The sequence below is a fragment of the Vombatus ursinus genome, unplaced genomic scaffold, assembly GCF_900497805.2.
Source record: "Vombatus ursinus unplaced genomic scaffold, bare-nosed wombat genome assembly UNPS02000580.1, whole genome shotgun sequence".
Lineage (NCBI taxonomy): Eukaryota > Metazoa > Chordata > Mammalia > Diprotodontia > Vombatidae > Vombatus > Vombatus ursinus.
The window spans coordinates 3,606,950-3,632,548 of record NW_020940358.1 but is presented as its reverse complement, the minus strand read 5'-3'; the positions used below and the strand labels follow the sequence as shown (position 1 = coordinate 3,632,548).

Below are 25,599 nucleotides of genomic sequence, written 5' to 3'. Positions count from 1 at the left end.
ACAGTAATGTGGGGTAGGAGCACCTTGAGAGTGGAGAAGAGCAGAGGATTTAGAGCTATAAAGGGACCTTAGTACCTATTGCAAATTCCTCATTTTATAGATGAGGAAACTGACTTGCCCTGGTTATACAAGTGGTTCATATTGGAGCCAGAATTTGAAATCAAGTCTTCTGATTCCAAATTCAGGGTTTTTTCTATTATACCGCACTACTTTATGTTAGACTTTATGTTTTGGGGCTGATTTAGGACCTGTCATTTATATAGTTATGAGAAACTAAACAATCCCAGAAAATTTTCTTAAGGAAAGAAGGAAGGAAGGAGGGAAGGAAACAAGTATTTGTGTGCCAGGCACTGTGCAAAGCTTTGAGGATACAAATATAAGCCAAAATACATCTATTGCTCTCAAGGATTTTACATTCTTTTAAAAAAATTTTTTAAACATTTATTTTGACTTATCAACAATCACTTCTATAAGCTTTTGAGTTTTAAATTTTTCTCCCTCTCCCTTCCCGACTTCCTTCCCAAGATGGTGGGCAATCTGATATAGGCTATACATATATATTCCTATTAAATATATTTTCACATTAGTGATGTTGTAAGGAAGAATTAGAACCAATAGGAGGAACCACCAGAAAGAGGAAACAAAACAAAAGAAAAAAAATAGCAAATAGTATGCTTTGTTCTGCATTCAAACTCCATAGTTCTTTCTTTGGATATGGATAGCATTTTCCATCATGAGACTTTTGGAGATGTCTTAGATCATTGCATTGTTGAGAAGAGCTAAGTCTACCAGAGTTGGTCATTGCACAATGTTGCTGTTACTGTGTACAATGTTCTCCTGGTTCTGCTCACTTCACTCAGCATCAGTTCATGTAAGTCTTTCCAGGTTTTTCTGAAATCTACCTGCTCATCGTTTCTTATAGCACAATAGTATTCCATTACATTCATATACCACAACTTGTTCAACCATTCCCCAGTTGATGGGCATCCCCTTAATTTCCAATTCTTTGCCATTTTACATTCTTTTGGGGGAAGCCAACATACAGAAGGGAGCTGAAAAGCAGAGGTTTGAGAGGGGATGCAGGATGAAGGTATCTGGTAATAGCACCATGGTTTTGAAGTACAGAAGCAAAGGACAAGTCTGGGAAGAAGTGAAGGCCAGCCTGTCAGCTTTCACAAAATGGAGACTTCTCTCGGAACTCACCAGTGGGTGAAGGAGGTGGGCCTAGCAGAGGGATGTTCCATTATGGAGAGGGGGCAGCAGGCATAGTTGGATGTTCAGGGGTGAGAAGATCCCAGCATCAGGAGCATGGTTTTGAAGTCTGGAAGGCAAGGACAGGGCCAGGTTTGTTGTTGTTCATTTGTTTCAGTCATGTCTGACTCTTCATGACCTCATTTGGGGTTTTCTTGGTAAAGATACTGGAGTGGTGTACCATTTCCTTCTCCAGCTCATTTTACAGATGATGAGAGTAAGGCAGGTTCACACAGCTAAGAAGGGTCTGAGGCCACATTTGAATTCAGATCTTCTTGATTCCAAGGCTGGTGTTCTATCCACCACAATACCTACTTGCCCCTATAAGGCCAGGAGTCCCTGAGAAATATGACTAGTGTAGGGAGGAACCTTCCCTATTAGAATGTGATAAGTAAGTGCTGCCCCCAGGTTCCCTCAGGAGTAACACTGTTCTTTATACCCCCATCCTATTAAGAGCATACAGTGAGAAATGTATACTGGAAATCTCTGCCAGAAGCATAGGTAAACCTGTGATTTGACGGAGCCCTGCATGTGAAATGAGTTTTCCCCAAGTGAGAAGTGCAAGCCAGGAGAACTTCTTTCTACAACTGGGTGTATTAAAAAATGTGCTGGGGCAGCTAGGTGGCGCAGTGGATAGAGCACTGAGTTCAAGTGTGGCCTCAGACACATAACACTTACTAGCTGTGTGACCCTGGGCAAGTCACTTAACCCCATGGCCTAACCAAAAAAAAAAAAAAAAGAAAAAGAAAAATGTGCTGGACTTGGAGTAAGAAGTCTAGGGCTCAAATTCAGTTCTAACTGACATTTGCAAGCTATGTGACCGCAGACAAGTCATTTAATCTCTCTGAGCCTCATCTGTAAAATGAGGATACTATTTGTACTAGTTATTTCACAGAATTGTGGGTGGAAAATGCTTTATTTACAAACAAAAGTATTTTACCTGCCCAAGGATGGAAGATCACATAGATGGTAGATGATGTCAGGCACAAAGTGAAATTGTCCTTAGGAATAAATGTGTTCTGTTATAATTTCTAAGCCAGTCAAGGTCATGGGGCACTGTAGACATAGTTGAAGCATTGGAGAGAGTTCTAGACTTCCAGAGATGAGGACCTTGAAGCCCAAATAGCTTTTTGGCTCTAGACAGTCTACTGAGATGGTCTAAACTTGATCTAGACTCAGATGATTTCTTACTTGGAAGGATGGTAGTTGTTGGGGGGCTGGGAGGGAAGACAGAGGTCGTGGGAAAGGAAGACTTAAAATAAAACAACAATAATTTCAGAAGTTAGTGTGGTGCTGGGGAAATGAGCTCATTTTCTACACCTGTGTGTTTTTTGCTTTTCTTTTTTCTTTTTCCCTTTAGGAAGTCCTTCTGTTTCCCTTTAGTGCATAGACTTGAATCTATAAATCTCACCTGACTAAATACAGTAACATCTGCTAGGAATGTTTCAAAGGACTTTACATAGGATCTAGTGCTGAGTCATGGGATCCACTTTAGACATATGAACAGCAATAGCTGATCTTGTGGTCTTAGAGATCATCCCCTTCTTTTACAGAAGAGGAAACTGAGGACCGGGAACAGTAATTGACTTGCCCGAGTTCACACAGGTAGTAAATAGCAGAGCTGTGACTTGAACTCAGGTTTTCTGTCTCAAATCCTCTGCTCTTTCTGGTCACATACTGCTTACATGTTCTTTCTGTGAATGCTGTAGTTCAGGTTTGGAAGATCTGATCTTAAAACAGGGCTTAAATTAGGGGACACTGCAGACACGTTATAAACACCCTTCCTTTTTTTCCTTTCCCCCTCTTGTCCCCTCAGATAATGAATGTCTTACAAGACCATCCAAATCATGACTAATTTTTCAATATCCTGAGCAGAAAATACTTAACTTAGTGGATTATGATTTATGAAATGGGCTAGATCAAGAGATTGAAATTCTCTATAATTTTCCAGAGAGTTGAAATTCTCTATAGTTTTCCATGGAAAGTTGGGAAAAATATTTTTTTCTATTAGAGATTTGTGGATATTGATGACATCTCTCAAACTTCTGTGGCTGGAGCCTCTTGACATCTGACGCAGTTACACCTGAGAATTGGTAAGGGCTCACAAGTTGTTTGTCAAGGACTAAACCATCTGACATAGAATTATCATTACCTAGTCCTTTGGTATTCTCTGCCTAAGACCCAAGGCAGTTTACTTCACAACCCAACACACAAGATTTTCCCAGGAAGGACTTGTACTACATTGAATGACAAACACTCACATATAGGGGAAACCATCCAAGGAACTAGACTTCCTTGAGCCACACTGCATTGTTACAAGGCAGTCTTGCCTGGATCTTTTGTTTTCTTCGTTGAAAAATACACAACTCAGCCACCGTCTATGATGAGCCACCAAATACCAGCCCAGAGACCTGGGTTCTCTGCTTGCATGTGATACCTACAGGTAGACTCAAAGTGGGAGTAAAGTTGGTGGCATTGTGAAGGTTACTGGCAACAGCCTCCTGACTCCTAGCCTCATGTGTGAATTGCCTTGTTTTTCTGATTTGTGGTAACATCTTGTTTGGGGGACAGAAATATTTCATAAGGCTTATAGGGTTTTTCAGGTAGCCTTCTCTGGTTTGTTGAGCAGAGCTATTTACCAGTTTTCTTATTTTTGTTACCCTATCAATTCTCAGCTCTTTTGCTAAAGGAATCACATAGGGTAAGTGCTATGTTTTTAAAGCCTATCTTTTTTGGTTTCCTTTAAAAAATGGTCTCATCACTAATCAGGCCATTCTTACAAATTAGACCTATTTGACCATGAGAACCCCCCTTTTTTTTAAACATCAAAAAAAAAAATTCACAGACTCCCTCCCTCTCCCCAGTAATCTATAGTTTAGGGACTTTTTTGGGGGGCATAGTTCCAAATTGCTTTCCAGAATGCCTGGATAAATTCCCTTCAAACAGTTGTCATCTTTCTTTTCATCATCTTTGCCAGTCTGATGGAATGAAGTGGAAACTCAGAGTTGCTTTAATTTGCCTTTCTCTAATTAGTGATTTGGAGCGTTTAGAAAAAAGTGGTCATTGAGAGCTTGGATTTCTTCCTTTGAAAACTAACTGTTCATATCCTTTGAGTGTTTTGGATGGTAATATTGAACTGGAAATAGATTTGGGGTGCTTTCATTGATTTTTGGGCAGCTATGTGGCACAATGGATAGAGCACTGGGCCTGGAGTCAGGAAGACTCATCTTCCTGAGTTCAAATCTGGCTTTAGACACTTACTAACTGTATGATCCTGGGCAAGTCACTGTTTGCCTCAGTAAAATGAGTTGGAGAAGGAAATGGCAAAGCACTCCAGGATCTTTGCCAAGAAAACCCCAAACAAGGTCACAAAGAGCCGGACATGACTGAAAAATGACTGAACAACAGACAACATTAGTTTTTATTTAACTCACTTGGTATTATGCCATAAGTCACACATATCTGTCCCATTGAGTTGTCTGTGGTTGCCTCAACCAGAACATTCTGACAAAGTTTCTTTTTTAGCTCCAACAAAAAACAAGACCCACCGAGGACTCTATCCACTCCGAAAATTACCACCTTTCCTCCTATTCCCATCACCTGTGATGCTGTTCGTAACAAATGTCGAGAAATGCTGACAGCAGCCCTTCAGACAGACAGTAAGTGAAAAGAAGCAGATAATCAGAGGGTGTGGGCCACTGAAGGTTCTGTAATATGGTAGGATCCTAAAAATTCCTCATTCCCCCTAAACACAACAGGGAAAGGCCTGAATCCTGAGATATATGCATCTAGAAACTCCTGGCATTTGGTGAATAAAACTCTTGGACACCCCAGTGAGATTTTCCATGTAAAGGTGTTTAAATCTTATGAAGTACTTTGAAGTTCTTGGTTGGAAGCTCCAAATAAAGTTTTTGTTATAGAGGATCCTACTTTCTAAAGATGTCATGATGCCAAATCTAATTTAAAATATAATGACTTTGGTCATATTTCATTTTAAGTGCCAAATTAATTAGAAGGGTTGATTATATTGTGGTCATTTTTGTTTATGACAGATGGAAAGAGTCAAGGGAGAGGACAATATAACCCTGAGAGATCTGGGTTGTGGAAATGGAAAAGACCTCAAAAGTAAATCAGCTACACAGTTTGGGTTTGGCGTCAGCTATAAGTTATGGGCATCACTTTATTTCTGGAAAATGATGAATTAACTCAATTAGCTTCTCACAATGAAAAAGTTATTGTTTTTTTTTTTTCTTCATGACATTGGTGGTTGTTTAGAACTCTCTTTTGTTTACAGATGACCATATTGCGATTGGTGCAGACTGTGAGCATTTATCTGCCCAGATTGAAGAATATATCCTTTGAAAGAAGGCTTGCCAGAAAGAGGCTGAGTAGATGAGTACTTGCTTCACAGCTTGGGAGGGAGTCACAAATGGGCTTAATTATGTCTTAAGAGAGATGTTATCAATAGCTCAGGCCATTCCTATCTGGGGCTGTAAGACTATAAAGTTAACATACTGTATAAATCTTTTAGTTAGTTCAGTTTATTAACAAATGTTTCTTAAGTTCCGGGCCCAGCGTTCAGGGCCCAGTGCTACAAAGATGAAAAATAGACTAGTCCTTATTCTCAAGAGTTTACAGTCTAAAGGAAGGTGGTGGTGGATGCAAGATGAATACAGAGAAATATGATGCAAAGTAGAATATGATATGGTCAAAGGAGAGATCCAGACAAAGAACTCTAGGGAAATTTGAGAAGTGATTGATTGTTTTCATCTGGGAGGAGTGGGGGATGAGAGAGAATGGCATTTTTTGTGGAGCTTGAAGGAAGAGGATTTCAAGAAGTGGAGATAAGGAGACAATGCATTTTAGAAATTGGTGATGGCCTGTGGCAGGTGCATAGAGATGAGAAGGACGAGCTAAGAAGGGTGGAGTGTAGTTCATACCCTGTATCTAGTCAGTTGCCAAGGCTTACTGATTCTCCCTTCCAGCATCTCTCTTATCACTCCTCTTCAGCAACCAGCATTTACCTGGAAGCTCTGGATTTGGGGTGTAGTGTTTCTGGGAGTTTTCATTTGGAGGATAAAGTCTGATTGCTGTCCCCCTGGTCTGAACACTTTGAGTTCTTTACCTAGGTTTGGGTCTGAGCAACAGTAGACTGGCTGCTGGGCTCAGTGCCAGTTAGACAGCTGAGAAGCTCTGCTGGCCTAGACTGACAGAAGTGTAGACTTCCTTTTGGCCTGGCATTTCTACCCTGTAGACTTCAAAGCCACGCTGCTGCTTCTTGCTTCTGAAGCTTTTCCTTGTTTCATATACAGTTCAGGGTCTATGCTTGGAGGGTAGAGGTGGGGCAGGGGCAGGCAGACTCCCCTCTTTACCCCACCCTGGATCTGTGACCCAGAACTGGCTAGTGGGTGACAAAAGTTACTAGTTGGCATCATTAAGGTGCCCTGGCATGGCTCTGGCATGCCCCAATATGGGTCTGGGATCTCTTTTTGTTCTGGCACACAGCCACTTCCTGTAATCTACACCAGACTGTCTCCAGTGTTTGAAGACTTCTCTGTCTCCCTGTACTGATCTGGACTGGAAAGATAACTCACTCTGACTTTGCCTTGAATTTCTCCATCAGGATTTCATCTGGTGTGCTTTGTGGATCTGTTTGGAGAAGGTTTGGAGGAGAACTTGCTGTCCAGCAGTTCCATTTAAAAGATGCCATAAGTCCCACAAAAACATTGATTCACCTATAGGCAGGGGATTGTATGAAGGATAGAATTTCTCCCTACTATTGATGGCTATGCTTGATGCACATACAATATCTGCAGCAGGACCTTTTGGTTGGTAACGAGGGATGAGAATTAATTGTATTAGCCTCTTGTGATAACCCTATACACTAGGATTGTTTATTCTTCAAAGCCTTAGCTTTTTGTTTAGTGTTTGACATCACAGGATTATGCCATAGAGAAGAATCTTATTGTTGATTGATGTAGAATGGAGCATATCTAGAGGCTGATCAGATTGGTGAGAGGCCTGGTGGCAATACCAAATGGGAATTGATGGAAGGAATCTGAGGGTGTTTACTCTGGAGAAGAGAAGATTTAGGGGACATGTGGTAGTTGTGTTCCAGTAATTGAAGGGCCATCATTCTGTCTGGATCCAGAGAGCATATTTAGCAACAGTGAGTGGAGGTTTCAGAAAGATAGATTTTGGCTTAATGTATGAAAACACTTTCTAATAATTAGATCTGTTCAAAAGTGAATTGATTTTCTAGGGATGGAATGTGTTCCTCTTCACTAGAAGTCTTCCAGCTGCCTGATTATTTGTTGAGTTTCAAATCAAAGTGATATGTGTCAGCCATCATCATCATCATCATCATCATCGTTATCATTATTGTTATAAAGTTCTTATCTTTTAAATAGTTTGGATAGAAATAGTACCATGTTGCTACTTACTGTTATTCTTTTATATTTAATGTTCTATGAAGTATTGCATATGCAGATAAAATAACTTCCTTCTATAGTTGAATAGAAGTATTAGAATGTAAGCTCATCTTCTAGGCTCAGAGAAAACCTCCTCAGTTCAACTCCAATCGCAGACAAGATGATGAGGAAGTCTACCTTCTCATTTCCTCGCGTGATTTTGCTAGATTTCTACATTTTGAAAACTTTTTGTTCTGTCTATCTTGAGATTATGAATATTTGGCATAGAAACTTCTCTTAAAATGTTTTTTGAGTTTTTATGAATCTGAATTATAGCTGGGTGATTATGGACAATAGTTCAGTCTGTGATGAGGTTCTAGTTCCAGTACAGTTTATTGGTTGAGTTCTTAAGGATGTAGGGATTTATAGTTTGTTAGTCCATGAAAGATAGCAAGCTTCTAATATCTAATTCTATCCATCATTTCATGTCTTGCTAGGTATTCACACAGTTGGATTTCACCTACTTTTACCCACTGTTTCTAGATTTGCTCTCTGGAGCCAGACAGAATGATGGCCCTTCAGTTACTTGAACACAATTATCATATGCCTCCTAACTCTTCTCTTCTCCAGATTAAACACCTGGGTCATATAATTTCTACTACTTCCTTATATAGTTTGAATTGATCATTAAGTCTAGTCTCCTTAAAGCTAACTTTTGTATAATTTCTGGTGGTGATCACTTGGTCTTGAATTGCTATCATCAGGTCCTCCATTTCTATAGACAGATCCCCATGACTTGGCTGGTTATTTTACTCTTCCCTGTCTATGTTATTATTATTTATTTTCATTATACTAATATATTAGTATATTATAGTATACTATTATTATTCTAAATATATTGGTGGTTATGAGTGTTTGGTATGGGAACCTCTGTTAAGAGGATTGTTCTTGCATTTGGAGGTTGGAGTTACGTCTAGGTGATTGTGGGCAAAAGTTTTGACTGTGGCAAAAAGGTTTTGCATTTATTTTTAATCAGGTTATTTTTTTGAATTCTCAAAGATGTTTGGGTATCTGTATTTGTAGTGCAAACATCTGTTGTCTGCTAGTTTTTGGAGGATAGTTTGCTTCTGGTGTTTATTTTGGCCACTTGATTATATCTTTTTGGGTTTTTGTTACGTATTAAATTTTTGAAGCTTGTAGGAATATGTTGCTCGGCGTCTTACTATTTCTTTGTGTCTTGAAATGCCATTCTGAAGGAGTTTGGACTTATTAATTGATGCATATTTTACAAGGAAACTATATAATGTATCATTGCAGGCTACAACAATTAGCATCTGCTGAATACCTAGAAAGAAATCAAACGGTAAGAATTCCCCACTGGAAGTTTGTTACCCTTCACCACGTAGCAGGCAACAGATCCCTACACTACAAATACAGACAGCCAGATATGTTTGAGAATTTATCACATAAACTCTCCTGGAACCAGTGCAATATCCCAGACAAAAACTTTTCCCCAAATTGCTGATATAACTACTGATCCCACAGATTTAAGAAGTGTTTTTTTTTAAAAGAAGTATTTTTAATAGATATTGCAATACTGGAATGTCATTTCACTTAGTTTGAAGATTATGAGTAACTTTCAAACTATAAAGACCTAGCAGAAGAACTCAAAACCCTGTGGGAACTGGCTGAGGTACATAGCATTCATGGCATCCTGTCTGCTGCTGGAGTTGTACTGAAGATGCTTTCAGTGAACCTACAGAATACTTTTGTTCAATAACAAAAAGTAGTCAGTTTATCCAACAAGGCAAGAGTCTGCAAAATGTCAAATGTAGAAGAAAAAGAGGATATTGACTTGTCCCAGGACTATTTCTATCTGAACTCCATTGAAATAGATAAGAAGAATGACATTGCATTATTATTATTATTGTTTTAGGTGGTGGGTAAAGCAGGGTCTTATGTGACTCTTAGATGCCTTTATACGGGTGCTTAAACTAATAGATGATCACTGAACATCAGCAATATTTTTGTCGCCTTCCTTGTTGGCAGAAAGTGTATCAGCAGAACCTGAGGTAGAAAGAACATAATTTATATGGTAGACTATTTATTTTCCCTGCTTTTCTTTCTCCAGTTCCTAAGCAGGCTGTCATATGAGTAGACATGTGCTCTCTTTTCTTTTGCTTCTTGACCTTAAACTGGCTTTCCAGAAATGTCTTTACTGCTTGTTTGTGGCACATCCTTTTTGCTTCCAGTAAGCGTCTAGGATGATGAATTATCTCCTATATCCCTGATGCTGGTGTGTAATACTGTCCCTGTGTTAATGCAATAGGTTTATGGAAGATTTTGTTAACATTTTGAATATCAGATACACCAAAGAGCATTTGGAAATTCTTATGCTAGAAGGCATTGATTCTCTGATTGCTGAGGGAAAAGCAGGACATTTCTCTTCACCTTATAAATCCTTAAATATACTTGTACATATCTACCAAGATGTCAAGAATACAGATATGAAATACAAAAACCGAGTGAGAAGCCGGATCTCCAACTTAAAGGACTCTAAAAACCCTGACTTGAGAAAGAATGTTTTGTGTGGAGCAATCACACCAGAACAGATTGCTGTGATGACCTCTGAGGTGAGATACTAAACTCTCTCAATTCCACCTCTCTCCCCCCTTGAATATTGGCTGTATTGCTGTTCAAATAAAATAACACTTAATAGATTATCCACAGAATTCCTATTGCAATGGAATCAGCCAGACTTTTAGTTACAGTGAGAGTTATTAGTCAAGTAGGCCCATTCCCCAGGCTTTAGAGAAAGGATCCTGTGGAATTCAGAGAAAGTATCATAGCGTGAGGTTTTTTTTTTTTTTGTAATGTTGGACCATGAAAGTTAAGACAAGCCCATTAAGACAAGCCAGCACTGGGTCTTCTTTGGTAACTCCCAAAAGTGCCTAGCCTAGGGCAGTATGAAGGTACTACTATTAACATGAATAGCATTGATGTGGTATTTAGAGGAATAATTCAGTATGTATTCCTTGAAGTATGGAATATTTTTTTAAAAGGATTTAGTGATGTCTCTGTACCTACTCTCTTGTTTTAGACCAATGGTGTCAAACTCAAATAGAAATTGATCTCCATGGACCTCATATTGACTTAGAAAGCCACAAATTAATATTATCTGAGCGCTCAAGGCATAGAGTTTGACACCTCTATTCTAGACCATTTTGATCACAGAGGATGGAAATGTAGTAGTAGTAAAGACATATAATTTGGCTACTTATGCATGTATTTGGTAAAATAAGAGGCAGTGGAATGTCCTAGGGTTTGACCTTAGCCATGTGCTGTTCAACTTTTTTTTTTTAATAATTGACAGGGCTGGAGAAATATAGATAGTATGCTTACAAAATTTAAATATACCACAATGCCAAGAGGGATAGCCAACACATTGAATGACTGGGTTAGAATCCAAAAGACTCTCGGTGGGCTATAGAACAATGATCCCCATCTAATATGAGTTTCAATTGAGATAAATGTAGGATTCTACATTCAGGTTAAAAAAAAATCAGTTGCGCAGGTATGGGATAGCAGAGGCATGGCTAGATAATCATCAAGCACTTATTAAGCATTTATATGCTAAACATTGTGCTATGTAAAAAAAGATCTGGACATTTTAGTGGACCTGTAAGTTCAACATGAGTGTGTGACATGGTAGCCAAAAAAGCTAACAATCTTGGGCTGTTTTAATAGAGGCATCAGTGTCTACTAGGAGAGAATTAAGTCCTGTTACACTCTGCCCTGGACAAACTGCATCTTAGTATCCTGTTCATTTCTGGGAGCCATATTTTAGAAATGACTTTGCAAACTAGAGTTTGTACAGAGGGTGACTAGAGAACTGAGGCTTTGTTAAAGAAAGTGGTATTGTTTAGACTGAAAAAGGGAAAATTGTACTTGTCTTCGAGTCTTTGAAAGGCTCTCACGTGGAATGGGGATTAGAATCTTTCTGCTTGACCTCTAAGGGCAGAACGAGGATCAGTGGGGGGAAATTGCAGACAGAAATTTAGCTCAGCGTAAGGAAAACTTCCTAACAATTGGAGCTGTCCAAAAATAAAGGTTACAGAGTTGTCCTTCTTAATGGAGGTTTTGTTTTGTTTTGTTTTTGGTGAGGCAATTGGGGTTAAGTAACTTGCCTAGGATCACACAGGTAGCATCAAGTGTCTGAGACCAGATTTGAACTCAGGTCCTCCTGACTCCAGGGCCAGTGCTCTATCCACTGTGCCACCTACCTTCCCCCTAATGGAGGTTTTGAAGTGGAGGTTGGATGACCACTTGTTAGTATAGTTGTTGATGTGATTTCCATTCAGCTATGTTGGATTAGATGACCTTATGTGGGAGTCCTTTCCAACTCTAAAGTTCATTGTGTTTCTCAGACCTTTGTATTTTAAAATTCTTTTAGTAAAATTTGTAAATATTACTAGGTTGAAAAGGAAAGTAGATCACCTCTTGCCAAAGAGGTGATGAACTTAAACATGTAGAAAAAAGAGACATGCATTTTCAGGGATGGCCAATGTGGGAATTTGTTTTGCTGGACTATGTATACTTATGAAAAAGGTTTTATTAGGGGCAGCTAGGTGGTGCAGTGGATAGAGCATTGGCCCTGGAGTCAGGAGGACCTGAGTTCAAATGTGGCCTTGGACACATAACACTCACTAGCTGTGTGACTCTGGGCAAGTCACTTAACCCCAGCTGCCTCACCAAGAAAAAAAAAGGTTTTATTTTTGTTTTTCCTGTTATTATTGTTCAGTGGGGGAGGTTGGTATTGAGAGGGACAGATAAATGCATGAAAAAATGAATAATTTTTAAAAAATGGAAAGTAGAGTCCAATAGTTATTAAAAGTTGATAGCAATGATTGCTCATCCTGGGCTTAACACCTCCGGAATTATGTCAAGAATCTCAAGGAGGGTTGTTAAATTCTCAAAGATGTCTCAAAATTAATTTTTAGTCTCTAGATATTAAAAAAAAAACATGTCACATAGCTCTTTGAGAAAGAACAAGGGGAGGGGACATTGTGAAATTAAACAGATGACAATGGACTGTGATAAAAAGTGGCTGGGAATTGCTCTCTATCTTTCAGTGCTGCTGAGTTGCTACTTGACCTCATTCTGTAGCTCTGGTAGGTTTCTGGGTCTCTGTCTCAATGTCCTTTAATAATTTTGGTGTTATCATGTGTTATAGACTGCCTTTTCTGAGCAACTTACTAAATATGTTGATTTCCTTTGTAGACTTTTTATATTCCTTGATCTATAAATTGGAGATTGTAAAGCAAATATTAGGAGAAGTGTAGAATTATTCACATAGTGAGTAGCCTGATTTCAACAGATGCTTCTTAAGAAAGAAGGGTTTTAGACTGTGCCATGTGAAGACTGGTGGAAGAAACTGGTAGTGTTCTGGAAACTGGAGAAGAGAAGATTTGCAGGGGGTGGGGAACATGATAGTTATCCTTACATGTCTGAAGGGCTGTCTCGTGTCACAGTTCAGTTTGGTCCCTGAGGGCACAACTAGAAACAATGAATGGAAGATGAAGAGAGACAGATTTTGATTTGATTTAGGGAGAACTTTCTAATAATTAAAGCTATTCAGAAGAGCAGTCAACAGTAAAAGGAAGTTGGGAGTTCCCCTTCCCCAGAGGTCCTCAAGCAGAGCCTGATAGAAGATTTGTGAGTGATGTCAGAAGATGGGGTTCTTGTTCAGGGCCAGGTTAGCCTAGATTACTTCTGAGGTTCCTTCCAACTCTGAGAATCTGTGATTCATAGGATTTAGGGCTGGAAGAGGCTTTAAGAGATCCCCTTGTCCAGTCTCTTTATGTTATTGATGAGGAATCTGAGGCCTTAGAGAGGTTAAGTAACTGACAGATTCAGGATCCCACAAGTAATAAGTGGCAGAGACCAGATCCTCTGACAGGAAATCCATTGTTTTTTTTCTGTTATACCACAGCTGTCTCCCCAAGTGCTACAAGTGATTTGCTATGTTGTGACCAGTCTGGCTGAAATTAGTGCAGAGATAACCTTTTTTCTTCCTTAAAAGTTAGCATGGTGAATAAATCTATAATGCCCAGGTCTCAGCTAAAAATTTTAGGGTTTTTGTAGCTATAGTGTTATCTTTAGCATACAGAAGCATATAACCTACAATTCATTTCATGTTATTGGAACTTGGATTCTAGAGCTGCTTTAGGCACTGATGTTTTTCTCCCCTTACAGGAAATGGCCAGTAATGAACTAAAGGAGATCAGGAAAGCCATGACCAAGGAAGCCATCCGAGAACATCAGATGGCAAAGACAGGGGGCACCCAGACAGATCTTTTTACCTGTGGAAAGTGCAAGAAAAAGAATTGCACTTACACTCAGGTCAGTATCTTCGTTCTTGGCACAAGTTAGCAAGGCTGTGATTGGGTGTGGCTCTTGGAACTGAGTGGCAGATGTAACGGGGCAGGGCCTTGCTACTTTATTGATGGTAAAAGCAATAGATTAATCTGACTTTTAAGAATGCAAGTGTGTGATACCATCATTTTAAGCACTTAGAGTTTTGATAGTTTTAGTAAAACTGTTCTTATCTGTTTTGCAGACTCATAGTCTCCTGCTCAATTAGGATCTTTTTTTTCCATTAAAGGATTGGGGGGAAGATCTATTCAGGTCTTGCCCTTCCAATCATAGTACTGGGCTGTGTCCTTAGGAGGGAAAGGGGAATTGGAGCTGTCACTATGTGCTTTTGGTCTGAACTAAGGGCTTACCAGAGTGTCTAGGTTCTTTCCACCTTTTCTTCTCCTCCCTATCTCAGGCGTCCTTCCTTCTGCTGCTCCAGAGAGCTAGCTCACGAGGATAGCTTAAGACTCCCTTGTTTTCCTGAGTAGGTCCTTTGTTCCCTGTATGGCAGGCACACAGTACCTTCAGTTCAAATTCTTTCCACAACATAGACTTCCAGGTAAGACGATTATTTTACCTGGTAGCCTATGCTGTCCTTTATGGCATAAGTTTTTACAAAGAAGTGGTTTATGTGCAAAAATAGTGTTTTTAGAACCCAGATTATAGCTGAATTGTTGCAGATATTTTGTTGTGTCCAAGATGCATAACAGGAGGAGAGAAGAAAAGTAGGGATAAAGATACTCTTTATCTCATGAGCTAGCTCTCTGGACTCTTCAGATTGAATGTCACATGGTGAAGTGGCTAATGCAACGATGTCTTGATATGGCTTTGTTATACTTACAACTTTTATTCAATCAAATTTGAACCTGGTACTTAGGTGAGTCATCTGAAACTTCTGAAAAGGAGAACCCTTGTTCCACTCCCCTCCTAGAATTAGGTGGCCTTGTGCCACTTTTCATTCAATTTAATGAACATTTATTACACTTTTAAAATGCATTCTATTGCCAAGCATTGTGCTAGGCACAGAGTATACAAAGACTAAAGATGGTCCCTGCCCTCATGGAACTTGAGAGATGGTGAAAAGAGCACTGGACTGGGAATCAGGAGACCTGGGTTCTAGTCCTGGCTCTCCCACTAACTTGGCTGTGTCACCTTGGGCAAGTCACTTACCATCTCAGGGCTTCATTTTCCTCATCTATAAAATGGGTGAGTTGGACTAGCTGACTTCTAAGGTGCTTCTAGCTCTAAAATAGTATGATTTTATGATTCAAGTTCTGTGGTTATTTTCTCAGGTGAAACTCTTAGTCTCAAGTAAACTGTGGTTCTTTGGTTGGGGGGTACATAAATGCCCCATTGTTTTGAAGGTTGGGTGCACTGTAATAGGAATAGTGTTCAACCAGTAGGGGTGCACATGGAAGAGTGAAGATGCTGGCAGGGGAGGCTAGGACCTGCAGTATGGCCTGCACAAGAGGCCATGCTGAGCTCCCTGGTGCAGCGGCAGGAGGGGAGAGAGAGAACCCTCGAACACAGAAGTGGAAGATGCTCGTGGTCAAGAGGTTGGGGGAGCTCAAGAGAACATTTGGATTCCAAAGAGATGTTGGAAAGCACAAAGGTAAGAGACAAGAGTGTCAGGGCAGCAGCTAAGGCAGAGAAGTAAGATGTAAGCTTATATCAGGCAGTGTGGAAACTAAGATGTCAGTGTTTGTGCAAGGACTTAGAGATTTACTCTCCCTCCTTCCCAAGACAACCTTCTCCTGCCTGTTGTTTATACTTGGGAAATTAACATTTTTTTCTTTACCCCTCGAGGATTCAGACAGCTTCATTAGCAGTAACTAGGTTGGTTTGGTTTATGTTACAATGGAATAACTGGTTGCTTGTAAGGCTCAGTGTTTGAGTGGGAATACTAAATTTACTTATTACCTTGTTCTTTTTTCCAGCAGGAAGCTTGACTCATGTGGGTAAAGGAAGGTACAAGGGCCAAGGGGCCTTCAGGAGGGAGAAATTTAGGGGTCTCTATCCATCTTTCCATTTCTAAAATGGAAAGAGATGGCAGACAGAGAATTTATTCAGATAGATCTTTGTTGTAAAAAAATGCAGATGTCAGCTCTTTCAACCACTGAAGTGGGAATTTGAGGATATGTTGAATGTCTGAGCATGTTCCCGGCCTCTTATTCTCCACGTTCATTGCAGTTCAGATTTAGATTTTAGAACCTGGGGCTATCAAACATGAAAATCCCTCCTCTGTAGGATTCATTGCTAGAAATTCCCATTAAGAGCTTTTCAGGACTGAAGTTGGCAGTTAGACCAATCTGATCATAATACCAAACATTTCTAGCATACAGAAATATACCATCCCCTTTTCTTTTGCTCTCCCAGAGCTCCAGATGATGAAACAAATGCAAGCTTGCCTTCATATAGCATGACTTTTTCAAAGACAAGATGAGTGTCTTGTTTAGTTAAATTTTCCTGGCCTGGAAGGTCTTACTCTCAATAGAAACTAAGCTCCCCCCCTGTCCACAGCAGAATGAGGGTAGAGGATCAATCAGGAACCAGGTCAGATCTGTTTTTGAGCTTAAGGGGGGTAGGTCAAAAGGGGATTGGTACCCAGGGACAATTGTTTTTTCTAATAGTGATCATAAATGTCTTGATTTATAGATCATTTTTCTTCCAGAAGAGCAAAGTACTTTGCAGACATTATCTCTGTGATCCTTTCAGCCTTCCTGTGAGGTGGGAGAAGGCAGGGATCTGCAGTACATTTTACAGTGGGGAACTTGGGCAGAGAAATGTCAAGCAACTTGCCCAGGGTAACACAGCAAGCCAGTGGCAAAGCCAGAATTAGAAATCCAGTTTCCTTTAATTCATTCCCGCCTTGTATCATAGCTATAGTTTTCTGTTTCATGTTAGGTGGGAAGGAGGAGGGTAGAAATGGTACTGTGTATCAATATTAATTGCTAAAATTAAAGAGTGAAGCGCTTTAATAAATTTGTGACCTTCAGTCAAACATGGTCCTCCCTTTAGCAAATGTGACTGGTATTTTGTCCACTGGTGCTCTGCCAGTCTAAAGGGCTCCAGAGTGATGACCTGGGGGAAGTATTGCATGCATGAGCGGGGAAAGCATCGTGATTCTCCTTTCTTTTCTCTCCATTCCCATAGGTTCAGACTCGAAGCTCTGATGAGCCTATGACCACCTTTGTTGTTTGCAATGAGTGTGGAAACCGTTGGAAGGTAGGACATGTCGCTTCATGTACTAAGGTCCTGGAGGTCTCAGAGATGGTAGGACATGAATGATCTGAACAGTTTGTACACCCCCCCACCCCAGTAACAGGGATTGTAGACATGTGCCACTACACCTTACTCCCCCAGAGTCCTTTTCACTGAGGAATGGTAGAGGTCATTTTCCGAGACAGGGGTGACCAGTCCTCAGGGATAGGTCCACTCATGTGGGTTCCCCTGTCTCACATATCTGGATTACTTCATAATGGTATTTTTTAAATATACATTTTTATTGATATCTTTTGTTTTTACATCATCTAAATTTCCCCTTGTACTTACACTAGTATTTGTGTGCGTGTGTGACCTGTCTCGGCTACAAAAGGCGTTTTGTTCTCTTTTGCCTGTATAGCTGGGGGTGGGGTGGGGTGGGTGAGTATGTAGGAAGGTTAATAATTAAGAGCTGGAAGTTTCCCTGAGAGCCTGGCCCTGAAGATCAGGACCTAGTGATGCTGGCCACCCTCTCCCTTCAGCTTGCCCTTGGTTCTCAGCTTCACAAAGTCTAATGGGGATATCTATATCTGTCTGACCGTCACTGCTATGGAATACCTCCTAATCATATGCATTTATACATATACAAACATATATACAAATACACACATATCTCTGTCTACACACACACACACACACGCGGAGAATGGGTAACCACATTTTGTTTCCTGGGCTGGGTTACATCCTTGTAGTCATTCTTCCTGGAACTATATAGTTAAAAATCAGAAACCATTTCTTCTAGTGTCATACCCAGCAGTCGTGTTCTTGCGTTGACATAGACATATGCACGTTACACACACAAATACTTTTTCTCATTCTTTTCTATAGATTAGACCCTCAGGTGAAATGCTTTATTCCCTTTCCTGTCTTCTCCTCTCCCTGTTGTTACCCAAACCTTGCCCTCCGGGTTCTTACCCTTCAACTACTGGAGCCCCTGGTGTGGCAGCTTGGTTTCTCAGGACTAGCTCACATTTGCAGGGTGGCTAATGTCCACACCTAGGAAACTCTGGGCCTTTACCCTGCTCTGACCTGCAGTTTCCAACTGTCCCCAGGGAGACCCCCATTTTTAGGTTGTCACTGTCATAGCCAACTTCTCAGAAAACGGGTGGGAATTTTAGACGTGTGATTAGGGTTGTCCATTCCCAAATGGCAAGGACCATGTCTTTCTGGTTTTTTTTTTTTCTTCTTCTTGCTTTTGGCCAGTCACCTTAGTCGGTGTAAGGTTTGATTGGGGATTAATCACATGCCTCTTTTCCCAGTTGTCTCAGTAATTTCCCTCTGTGGGATGGAGCCAGTGTACTGACCCTAATCAAGGGGATCACTTTTGGCACCTGCCACTCCTTGTGCTGGGGTGTGAACTGTAATAAATCACCCAGTGAAGTGTGAAGCTTCCCTCAGGCTTGGGCCTGGCTGCTCTGGCTATGGAGAGACTTTGGGTAGGATGGCATTGACATTTTCTTAATTTCTTACAGTTCTGTTGAGACTTTGCAGAATGGGACAGCAACCACTGAGCCAGGATGGGTCCACCCTCACGTTCTCTAGCTTCTAAAGCAGTTCTGTGCTGTCTTCCCCAAGTTTCCTTTGTTATGAACACATCCAAGAATGGGGCGCTGCTGTGCCGAAGGCTTAACCTCGACCTCCACATATGCTCCAATGAAATCCATCAGCTGTTAGGGGCCCCAGGAGGGCGGGCAGAGAGCCTGTCCACACAGCCTGGCCATTTCAATGGTCTCATTCCAGTATGTATCATTATTTGTTTGTTTTCTTCCAAGTAATAATAAAACATTTCCTTTTTGTCACTTTCTGCCATTACTTTGCCTTTTTGCAATTCCTTGATATGTCTAAGTCTGTGATTCTAGGAGCTTATAAAGCACCTCATCTGGGGCATAGTGTGTACTGCAGTCAGGGCATGCCAGCTTCCTCATTTCTACGCCTGGAAGGCCTGTCACCAAGCCCTGCTGCTCCAGTTCTACACCACATCCCAGCACGCTTTGGGCAGAATTCTTGTTAATGCAGAAAAGATTGAATCCCCAGGACTCTCAGTCCAATCAGAATGAATGTGAGGTAACCTGTCCAGCGTAGAGCTGCAGCCTGGATTGGTGGCTTGGATTCAAGGAGTCTTATTCTGGGGTCCAAGAAGAGATTCTGTTGGTTCCTTGTATAAGGTCTGTTTGGACAGACCAACCTGGCAGCTGCTCTGGATACTTATTTTGGCCTTTCTGCTCACGTGGGAACACATGTACCTTGGAAGCCACGCATTATGCGCAAGGGGTCTGGGGATCAGTTTGTCTACTGCTCCTCTGCCCCAGAACTAATTTCTAACATTATGGGGGTTTCAAGTATCAGGAATTTCATTTTTGCATCTGTCCTTTTCCCTTCCCTTCAAAACTGGGTAGTTAGAGACTGGTAGCTGGGCAGGTAGGGGGGTGTGTGTGTGGGGAGTATGGGTGTGAGTGTGGGTGTGTGTGTCTGAGAGAGAGAGAGAGAGAGAGAGAGAGAGAGAAGGAGAGACAGAGGGGGAGAGAGAGAGAGAGAGAGATCATAGATAGGCACATTGTTTCATTTTCCTCTTGGATTTCCTGCTGTTGTAGAGCTTAGTTTGGAGGTGCAGTATACTGCCATTGGGAGGCTACTGGTAAATGCCTCCCCACTCAATGAGGAAGCTTCAGGAGACTGTTGATACCAAAATCAATCGGATATCCTCATTGACAGGGACAGATCGAAGATGTGAAGACTTCTTAGGGAAGCATTGTTATTCCTCTGGTATGGGGGGTATGTTATTCTTAATAGAGGTTATCAGAGCTGTGTCCTGAGCAGTGCAGATAATGGTGGACTAGATACAGTCCTGGAATCCACAGCTCCAAGATTTTTCAAGAGAAGCAACATAGAAGGAAAACCAACATGTGAGGATACTCAGCACCTTCACCAATGTGTTAGGAATTAGACCGTTCTGGGCAGCCTTTGCCTGTGCAACAGAGAGTGAGACCACCCGCTCTGTGAGAAAGCTGACATCTCTGACTTCTCACAACAGGAGGCCCTAAAGCTGCTGCCCGAGACAGACGGGCAGAATAGCAGTAGCATATGGTGCTACAAAAGGATCTGGTCATGCCAGCAGACCACTGACATGAGCTGCCAGTGATGAGCTTCTACCTGACCCACTTTGCTGAGCCCTCAGGAAGCCCAACTTTTCCCTGAGAATTTGCTGGGCCAGACAATTATAAAGACTTCACGAGCTGGGGTAGAATCTTGCAAAGAATAAAGTGATTAGGGGTAGCTAGGTAGTGCAGTGGATAGAGCACCAACCCTGGAGTCAGGAAGACCTGAGTTCAAATCCAACTTCAAGACGCTTATTAGCTGTGTGACCCTGGGCAAGTCACTTAAACTCTATTGCCTCAAAAAAAAATATTCAGGTCCTTCACATGAAAATTATTGTTCACTTTAATTCAGTATCACCTCAGAGATAGCAACCAGGTTCCTTAAGAAAACGTGTTTAAATAACATGAGGAAGTTTGCATTGAAAGACTAAGCCAGCATAGGTTTTGCTACCAGAGTTTGCAGAACAGGGAGGCTGTGTACCAGTTCCCAAACCCTGATCCCTGGTAGAGAGGAAGTCACAGAAGGCATGGGATGAGGACAGGAGACTTGCATGGCTATCCCAATGTTTCTGAGGTCCACATTTGTCCTGGGGAACTTCAGGTTCTTATTGCCTGCCCTTGGTTTCAGGAAATGAGGGAGCAACTCCTTCACAAAGCACTACCCCCATTCACTCTGTTCAGTGTTATGCTGGCTTCAGAGCTGGAGGTATATGAGGACTTAAGCCTCATGTTGACTTGCTGGCCAGTTTCCTGATTTAGGAACAAGGGGAATGAATGGTTTTAGTCATATTGAAAAGTAATGCCTTTTTTATTTTTCCAGTGGCGAATTATCTAGGTGTAGATGGCCCAACTTGCTTGCTTCCTCTCATCCTCTTGTAGTTTGCTTTTGGACTGCAGCATTACTCCAGAATCTAAGCAATGCATAGGTTGGGAGAGGGAAGGAGGCAAGTGATCTAATGAATTCACAGGAAGGTTGAGAGATGGAGTGAGCCTGAGCCTCAGTGAAGTTTGTGATTCTCTGGGATTCTTTGCTTTGTTTGGCCTTTATACCTCTGCAGATTGTGGAACATATACCACATCTTGTTGCCTGCCAGGGTATCCTGGAAGCATCTCTTGGCCAGGAAAAGTCAGGTCATCACAAATGGACAGGGCTTATTTGAACAGGGGCATTGGACAGAACACTTTCCCAGGCCGTAGAAGTTGCCCACAATGTTAGCCTCCCAGAGAATGCCTGGAAATGCTGGCAGAATCCAGGAGCAACCCTTTTTTAGCTTGCCCAAGGCTGAGAAGGCTGCTGCCCTTCTCCTGACATACGACACGTAAGCTCTGGTCCTGGAAGAACCATTAATATGAGGAAGTGTCTGGAGTTTCAGCCATTGTGTCAGGCAGGAAATTGGGCTAGAGTTGGCATTTTCCAGCAGCTGTTGTATCCCCAGCAGTTTAGGGCTGGGAGGAAGCTGTGGTTTGTGAGCTTGTCACAATTGGCCAAGCTTTCATGTGAGGAATATATGTGTGTGTATATTTATGTGTGTACATATGTATACACACATGTGGTTTTTTGTATATATATATGTGTGTGTATGCACATGTAAGTATAGATGTATGTATGTATGCACACAGAGGAGAGAGAGGAGAGATATGATGGCAGATGAAGTGATTGTCTTTTGGGGTTGCATGGAAATTTTATCAAAACCCAGGAGGTACCAAGCTACTGACCTCTCAGGCCCAGGTTTTTCTGAGGTTTCTGTTTTTTTTTTCTGAATCTGTTTGCCCCGAGAGATCTGCCTGCGTGCTTTTCAGGCTGAACTACAGGTCAGGCACATAAAAGGCTGTGGAGATTCTGTCAGAATGAGCAGTTCCTGTCCTTATAGGTACGGCTGTTATGGTCTTCCCTCACCAGTGTGAGGGAATAGCCCACCTTTGGGCTATTGGAGGGTCACTGACACATCTCCTTGGGCTCAAAACTTCATAGGGAATGTTAGGCTCTGGCTATCTCATCGGTGATGAGAGATGACTAACACAATTTCTTGCTAGGCTTTGATTGCAGTTAGGGACACGGTTCATCAAATGTGGCTGGGTTTTTTGTTCTGGAACCTCATTGCTTTAGTAGGGGAGGTTCAGCTGTCCTGAAGTGGCTTTGGGCTACAGTGGTAGGTAATGATCTCCCTCCATCACTGGAGGTCTCTGAGTAGGGGCTGGATTCCCACTTGTTGGGCATGTAATAGATGGGATTCATACTAGGGATAGCAGGTGACTTCTCAGGTCCTTTCCAGCTCTGAGATTCTCTGACCCTAAGCCTAATATAAATATTTTTTTGATATAATCTCATGAAATTCCACTACAGTGCTTTGATGCCTCCTTGTGGCATGGAAGTGACCCTGAGTTCTTATGGCTGTGCTGTAAGAGCCCAAGCTCTGGTACTAATTACAAACTTTGAGTGCAGTCTCAGTAACAGACTGTCTGTTGTTCAAGGACCAGCCTGTCAAAGTTTAGAGAGGCTTATCACCAGAATATTGTCCAGTGAGTTAATGTTTTTCCTCATAGCAATCGGCATTTCACAAAGGCTGTTAATGGTGGCACTGTGTCATAATGGAAAGAGACTTGGGTTTGGAGTCAAAGGCCCTTGGTCTAAATCCTGTTTTTTTCCATTCACTTTTTGTGGGACATCGGGTAAGTCATTTAACTTCTCTGGGCTTGTTTACTCATCTGTAAAATGAGATGACTGGACTAAATGATGTCTCTGCTCCCTTCCAGCTCTCAATCTATGAACTGTGATCCACTAAGGGACCAAGAGTGTTATCTGAATGAATGCAGGGAGCAGCATGCTGAGGATATGATAGGTCCCTCAGTCATTTTTTCTAGGCTTCCAGGTCCCTGAAAGGATGCCCTTCCTAAGGTGAGGTGCTTTAAAAAACATTTTTGTAGTTAGATTAGAAGGCAAAGTGGACTTTCCCCAACTCCTTCTGATGTCACTCAGAATGTATCTCGATAATATTTGTACAACACTTAGCACAGTGACTGGCACATAGTAGGCACTATATGTTAGCAGTTATTATCTCGAGTTAAAACTCGGGCTCAACTAATATTGATGAAAGAAGGGTGACATACTTGGTCTCCCTCCCCCTCCCAGTTGGATGGCATAGCTGAACAGGATCCTTGTTCATACCAGTTAGGATATATCAGTTAAGGGTCATCAGGGAACCCTGATAGAAGAAATTTGTTTATGCAGCTAAATATATCCAAAGCTCTAAATGGAGGAAATCCCTGCTTTTGGATATGTGGACAGAAGCATGCCTGTCTGCTCCTTGGGGAGCAGTCTTGCCTTCTGTGTGTGACTGCTCTGGATCCATCGATCCTGAATGTCTTCTGCATTACAGCCAATCAGGCGGATCCCCCCAGCGCGAAGGTGCTTCCCAGAAACGAAGTATCCTAGTCAGACCTCTGGCCTGTTTGTGTGGTCCAGGGTTGTTACTGTAAAATTATATATAAGCCAGCTTCATCCTGGACATTCTCTTGCCTCAAGGCCACACTGTGTCTAACCTAAAGGCATCTATGAACTGTGGGTGAACTGGTTTGATAGATAAGGACCTAGGAGCAGCACCTCTTCAGGGCAGGACTGGGTCAGGAAACTAATTTAGAGGATTGGAAGGCCTGCCCCCTGGTGGTAGCTGGAGGTAGTGTTGGGAAAGACGGTCAGGTTTAGTAAGTTAGTGAGTAAATGTACATCTCTTCTCCCCAGGGATTCTAACCCAAACGGCTTCTATGTGTTTGCTGCAGCCTTCCTTCCTCACCCCCTACCCTGCCTCCCATTCCCACCCCTGCAAAGCCACCAAAGGGGAAAAAAAGAGAAGCTCTTTTTGTTTTTTGTTTAAAAAATATTTTCAATAAAAAGAACATCCTAAATTTGGGGGTGATAAATATTAAAACCATGGTTTCCCCCCACCTAAAACATACAGGAAAGACTATTGTTTTCACAGCCTGGCAGACTTAGAAATGATATGAAAATACAAAACATACTTGAGAGACCAATAATTTTCTAGGGCTTGATTAGGGGATCAGTGGTTTCTTCCTGGAATGGCTGGCACAGGGATGGAGAGTTGGGAGTGTTGCTAGAGACAGCCTGAGTTTTTGAGCAAATGGTTTTTACCTTACAAAAATATATCCGTGTGTAGAATATATTCCTTATCAAAGACTTTTCTTCAGTGACTTGGCTCCTTCCCCTGCAAGCCTGGGAAAGGGGCAGGGGGCCTGTATATTCATTTATAAATTAATGGCCCCGTGGTCTCTTTCTTTACCCTCCCTCCCCCATAAGAAGTCTGCTCAAGTTGTGTCCTCAAATTGTTTCCCCAAGCAAAGCGTTCAGGGTCTACGAGGATCAGACTCAGAGCTCCAGGGAGGCATCTTCAGAGGCCTGGGTTCATCTGGCTCAGGGGTTGAATTTCTTTCTGATGGCCTCTCAGAATTTGGCACAGAACTCGAGGCTGGCTTGGATTGGAAGGGTGAATTAAGTGGGCAAGAGCTTGGCTGGCTTCGAGCCCTCTTCTTGTAAGCCAGGTGTGAGACACTACCCGTGTGCAGTGAAGGGGTGGGGGAAGGGAGTCCAGGGCCACAGAGAAGAGGAGGGTGGGGGTGGGGATGGGAAAACCGGGAGCCTGACTGGAGGTTACTGTGGGGGTGGGGGAAGGAGTGCCAAAGCATTTACCCAAAAATGGTTAGTTAGAACTACCCAGTCCCTGCTGACCAGCATGAGAAAGAAAGACTTCTCAGCTCAGGGTTTGGGCAGAGCCTCTATTACAGGATCATTCTTCCTCCTCCCCCTTTCTCCTTTGCAGTTTTTCCCTGCCTCCCCAGGGCTCTCTCCTTTTTTTTACCCAGGCCTTTAAAGAGGACAGATGGGAGGAAGCAGGGGAATGGGGAGAGACAGTTCCTGTCTCTTGGGCATGGCAGGATCTAAAAGCCACAAGAAATGACCACTAGAAAACTGAGGTGTGGTGGGGGTCCTGTCCTGGGGACCTTTCTTTGGGGGGAAGACACGGCCTTAGCTCGAATACATGTCTGTCTTACCTACTTCCTGCCTAGGGGTGGAAGTGGGTGTTGGGTAGTAGCAGGGGCTTGGTCCTTTTAAAAAAGTTTTTTAAACTGTACTTTAACATGAAGATGGGTGG

General features: G+C 41.9%; 1 protein-coding gene across 3 annotated transcripts in view; it reads left to right on the top strand.

The window, feature by feature from the left end:
* TCEA2 (transcription elongation factor A2) overlaps window positions 1-19,148 on the top strand; it is a 35,854-nt gene extending 16,706 nt beyond the window's left edge. The window contains exons 5-11 of one of the 3 annotated variants that reach the window (XR_003568249.1): window positions 4,777-4,910; window positions 5,546-5,602; window positions 10,140-10,294; window positions 13,917-14,063; window positions 15,482-15,690; window positions 17,232-17,303; window positions 18,812-18,831. Coding sequence is in view for 1 of the 3 variants with exons in the window: in XM_027852065.1 (XP_027707866.1) it covers window positions 4,777-4,910; window positions 5,546-5,602; window positions 10,140-10,294; window positions 13,917-14,063; window positions 17,232-17,303; window positions 18,812-18,820 (574 nt within the window). In the remaining 2 variants the exon portion in view is untranslated. Of the gene's footprint in view, window positions 1-4,776; window positions 4,911-5,545; window positions 5,603-10,139; window positions 10,295-13,916; window positions 14,064-15,442; window positions 15,691-17,231; window positions 17,304-18,811 lie in introns of all 3 variants that reach the window. The other 2 variants (XR_003568250.1, XM_027852065.1) reach the window with 2 other exon arrangements.
* The last annotated feature ends 6,451 nt before the right edge of the window (window positions 19,149-25,599 follow it).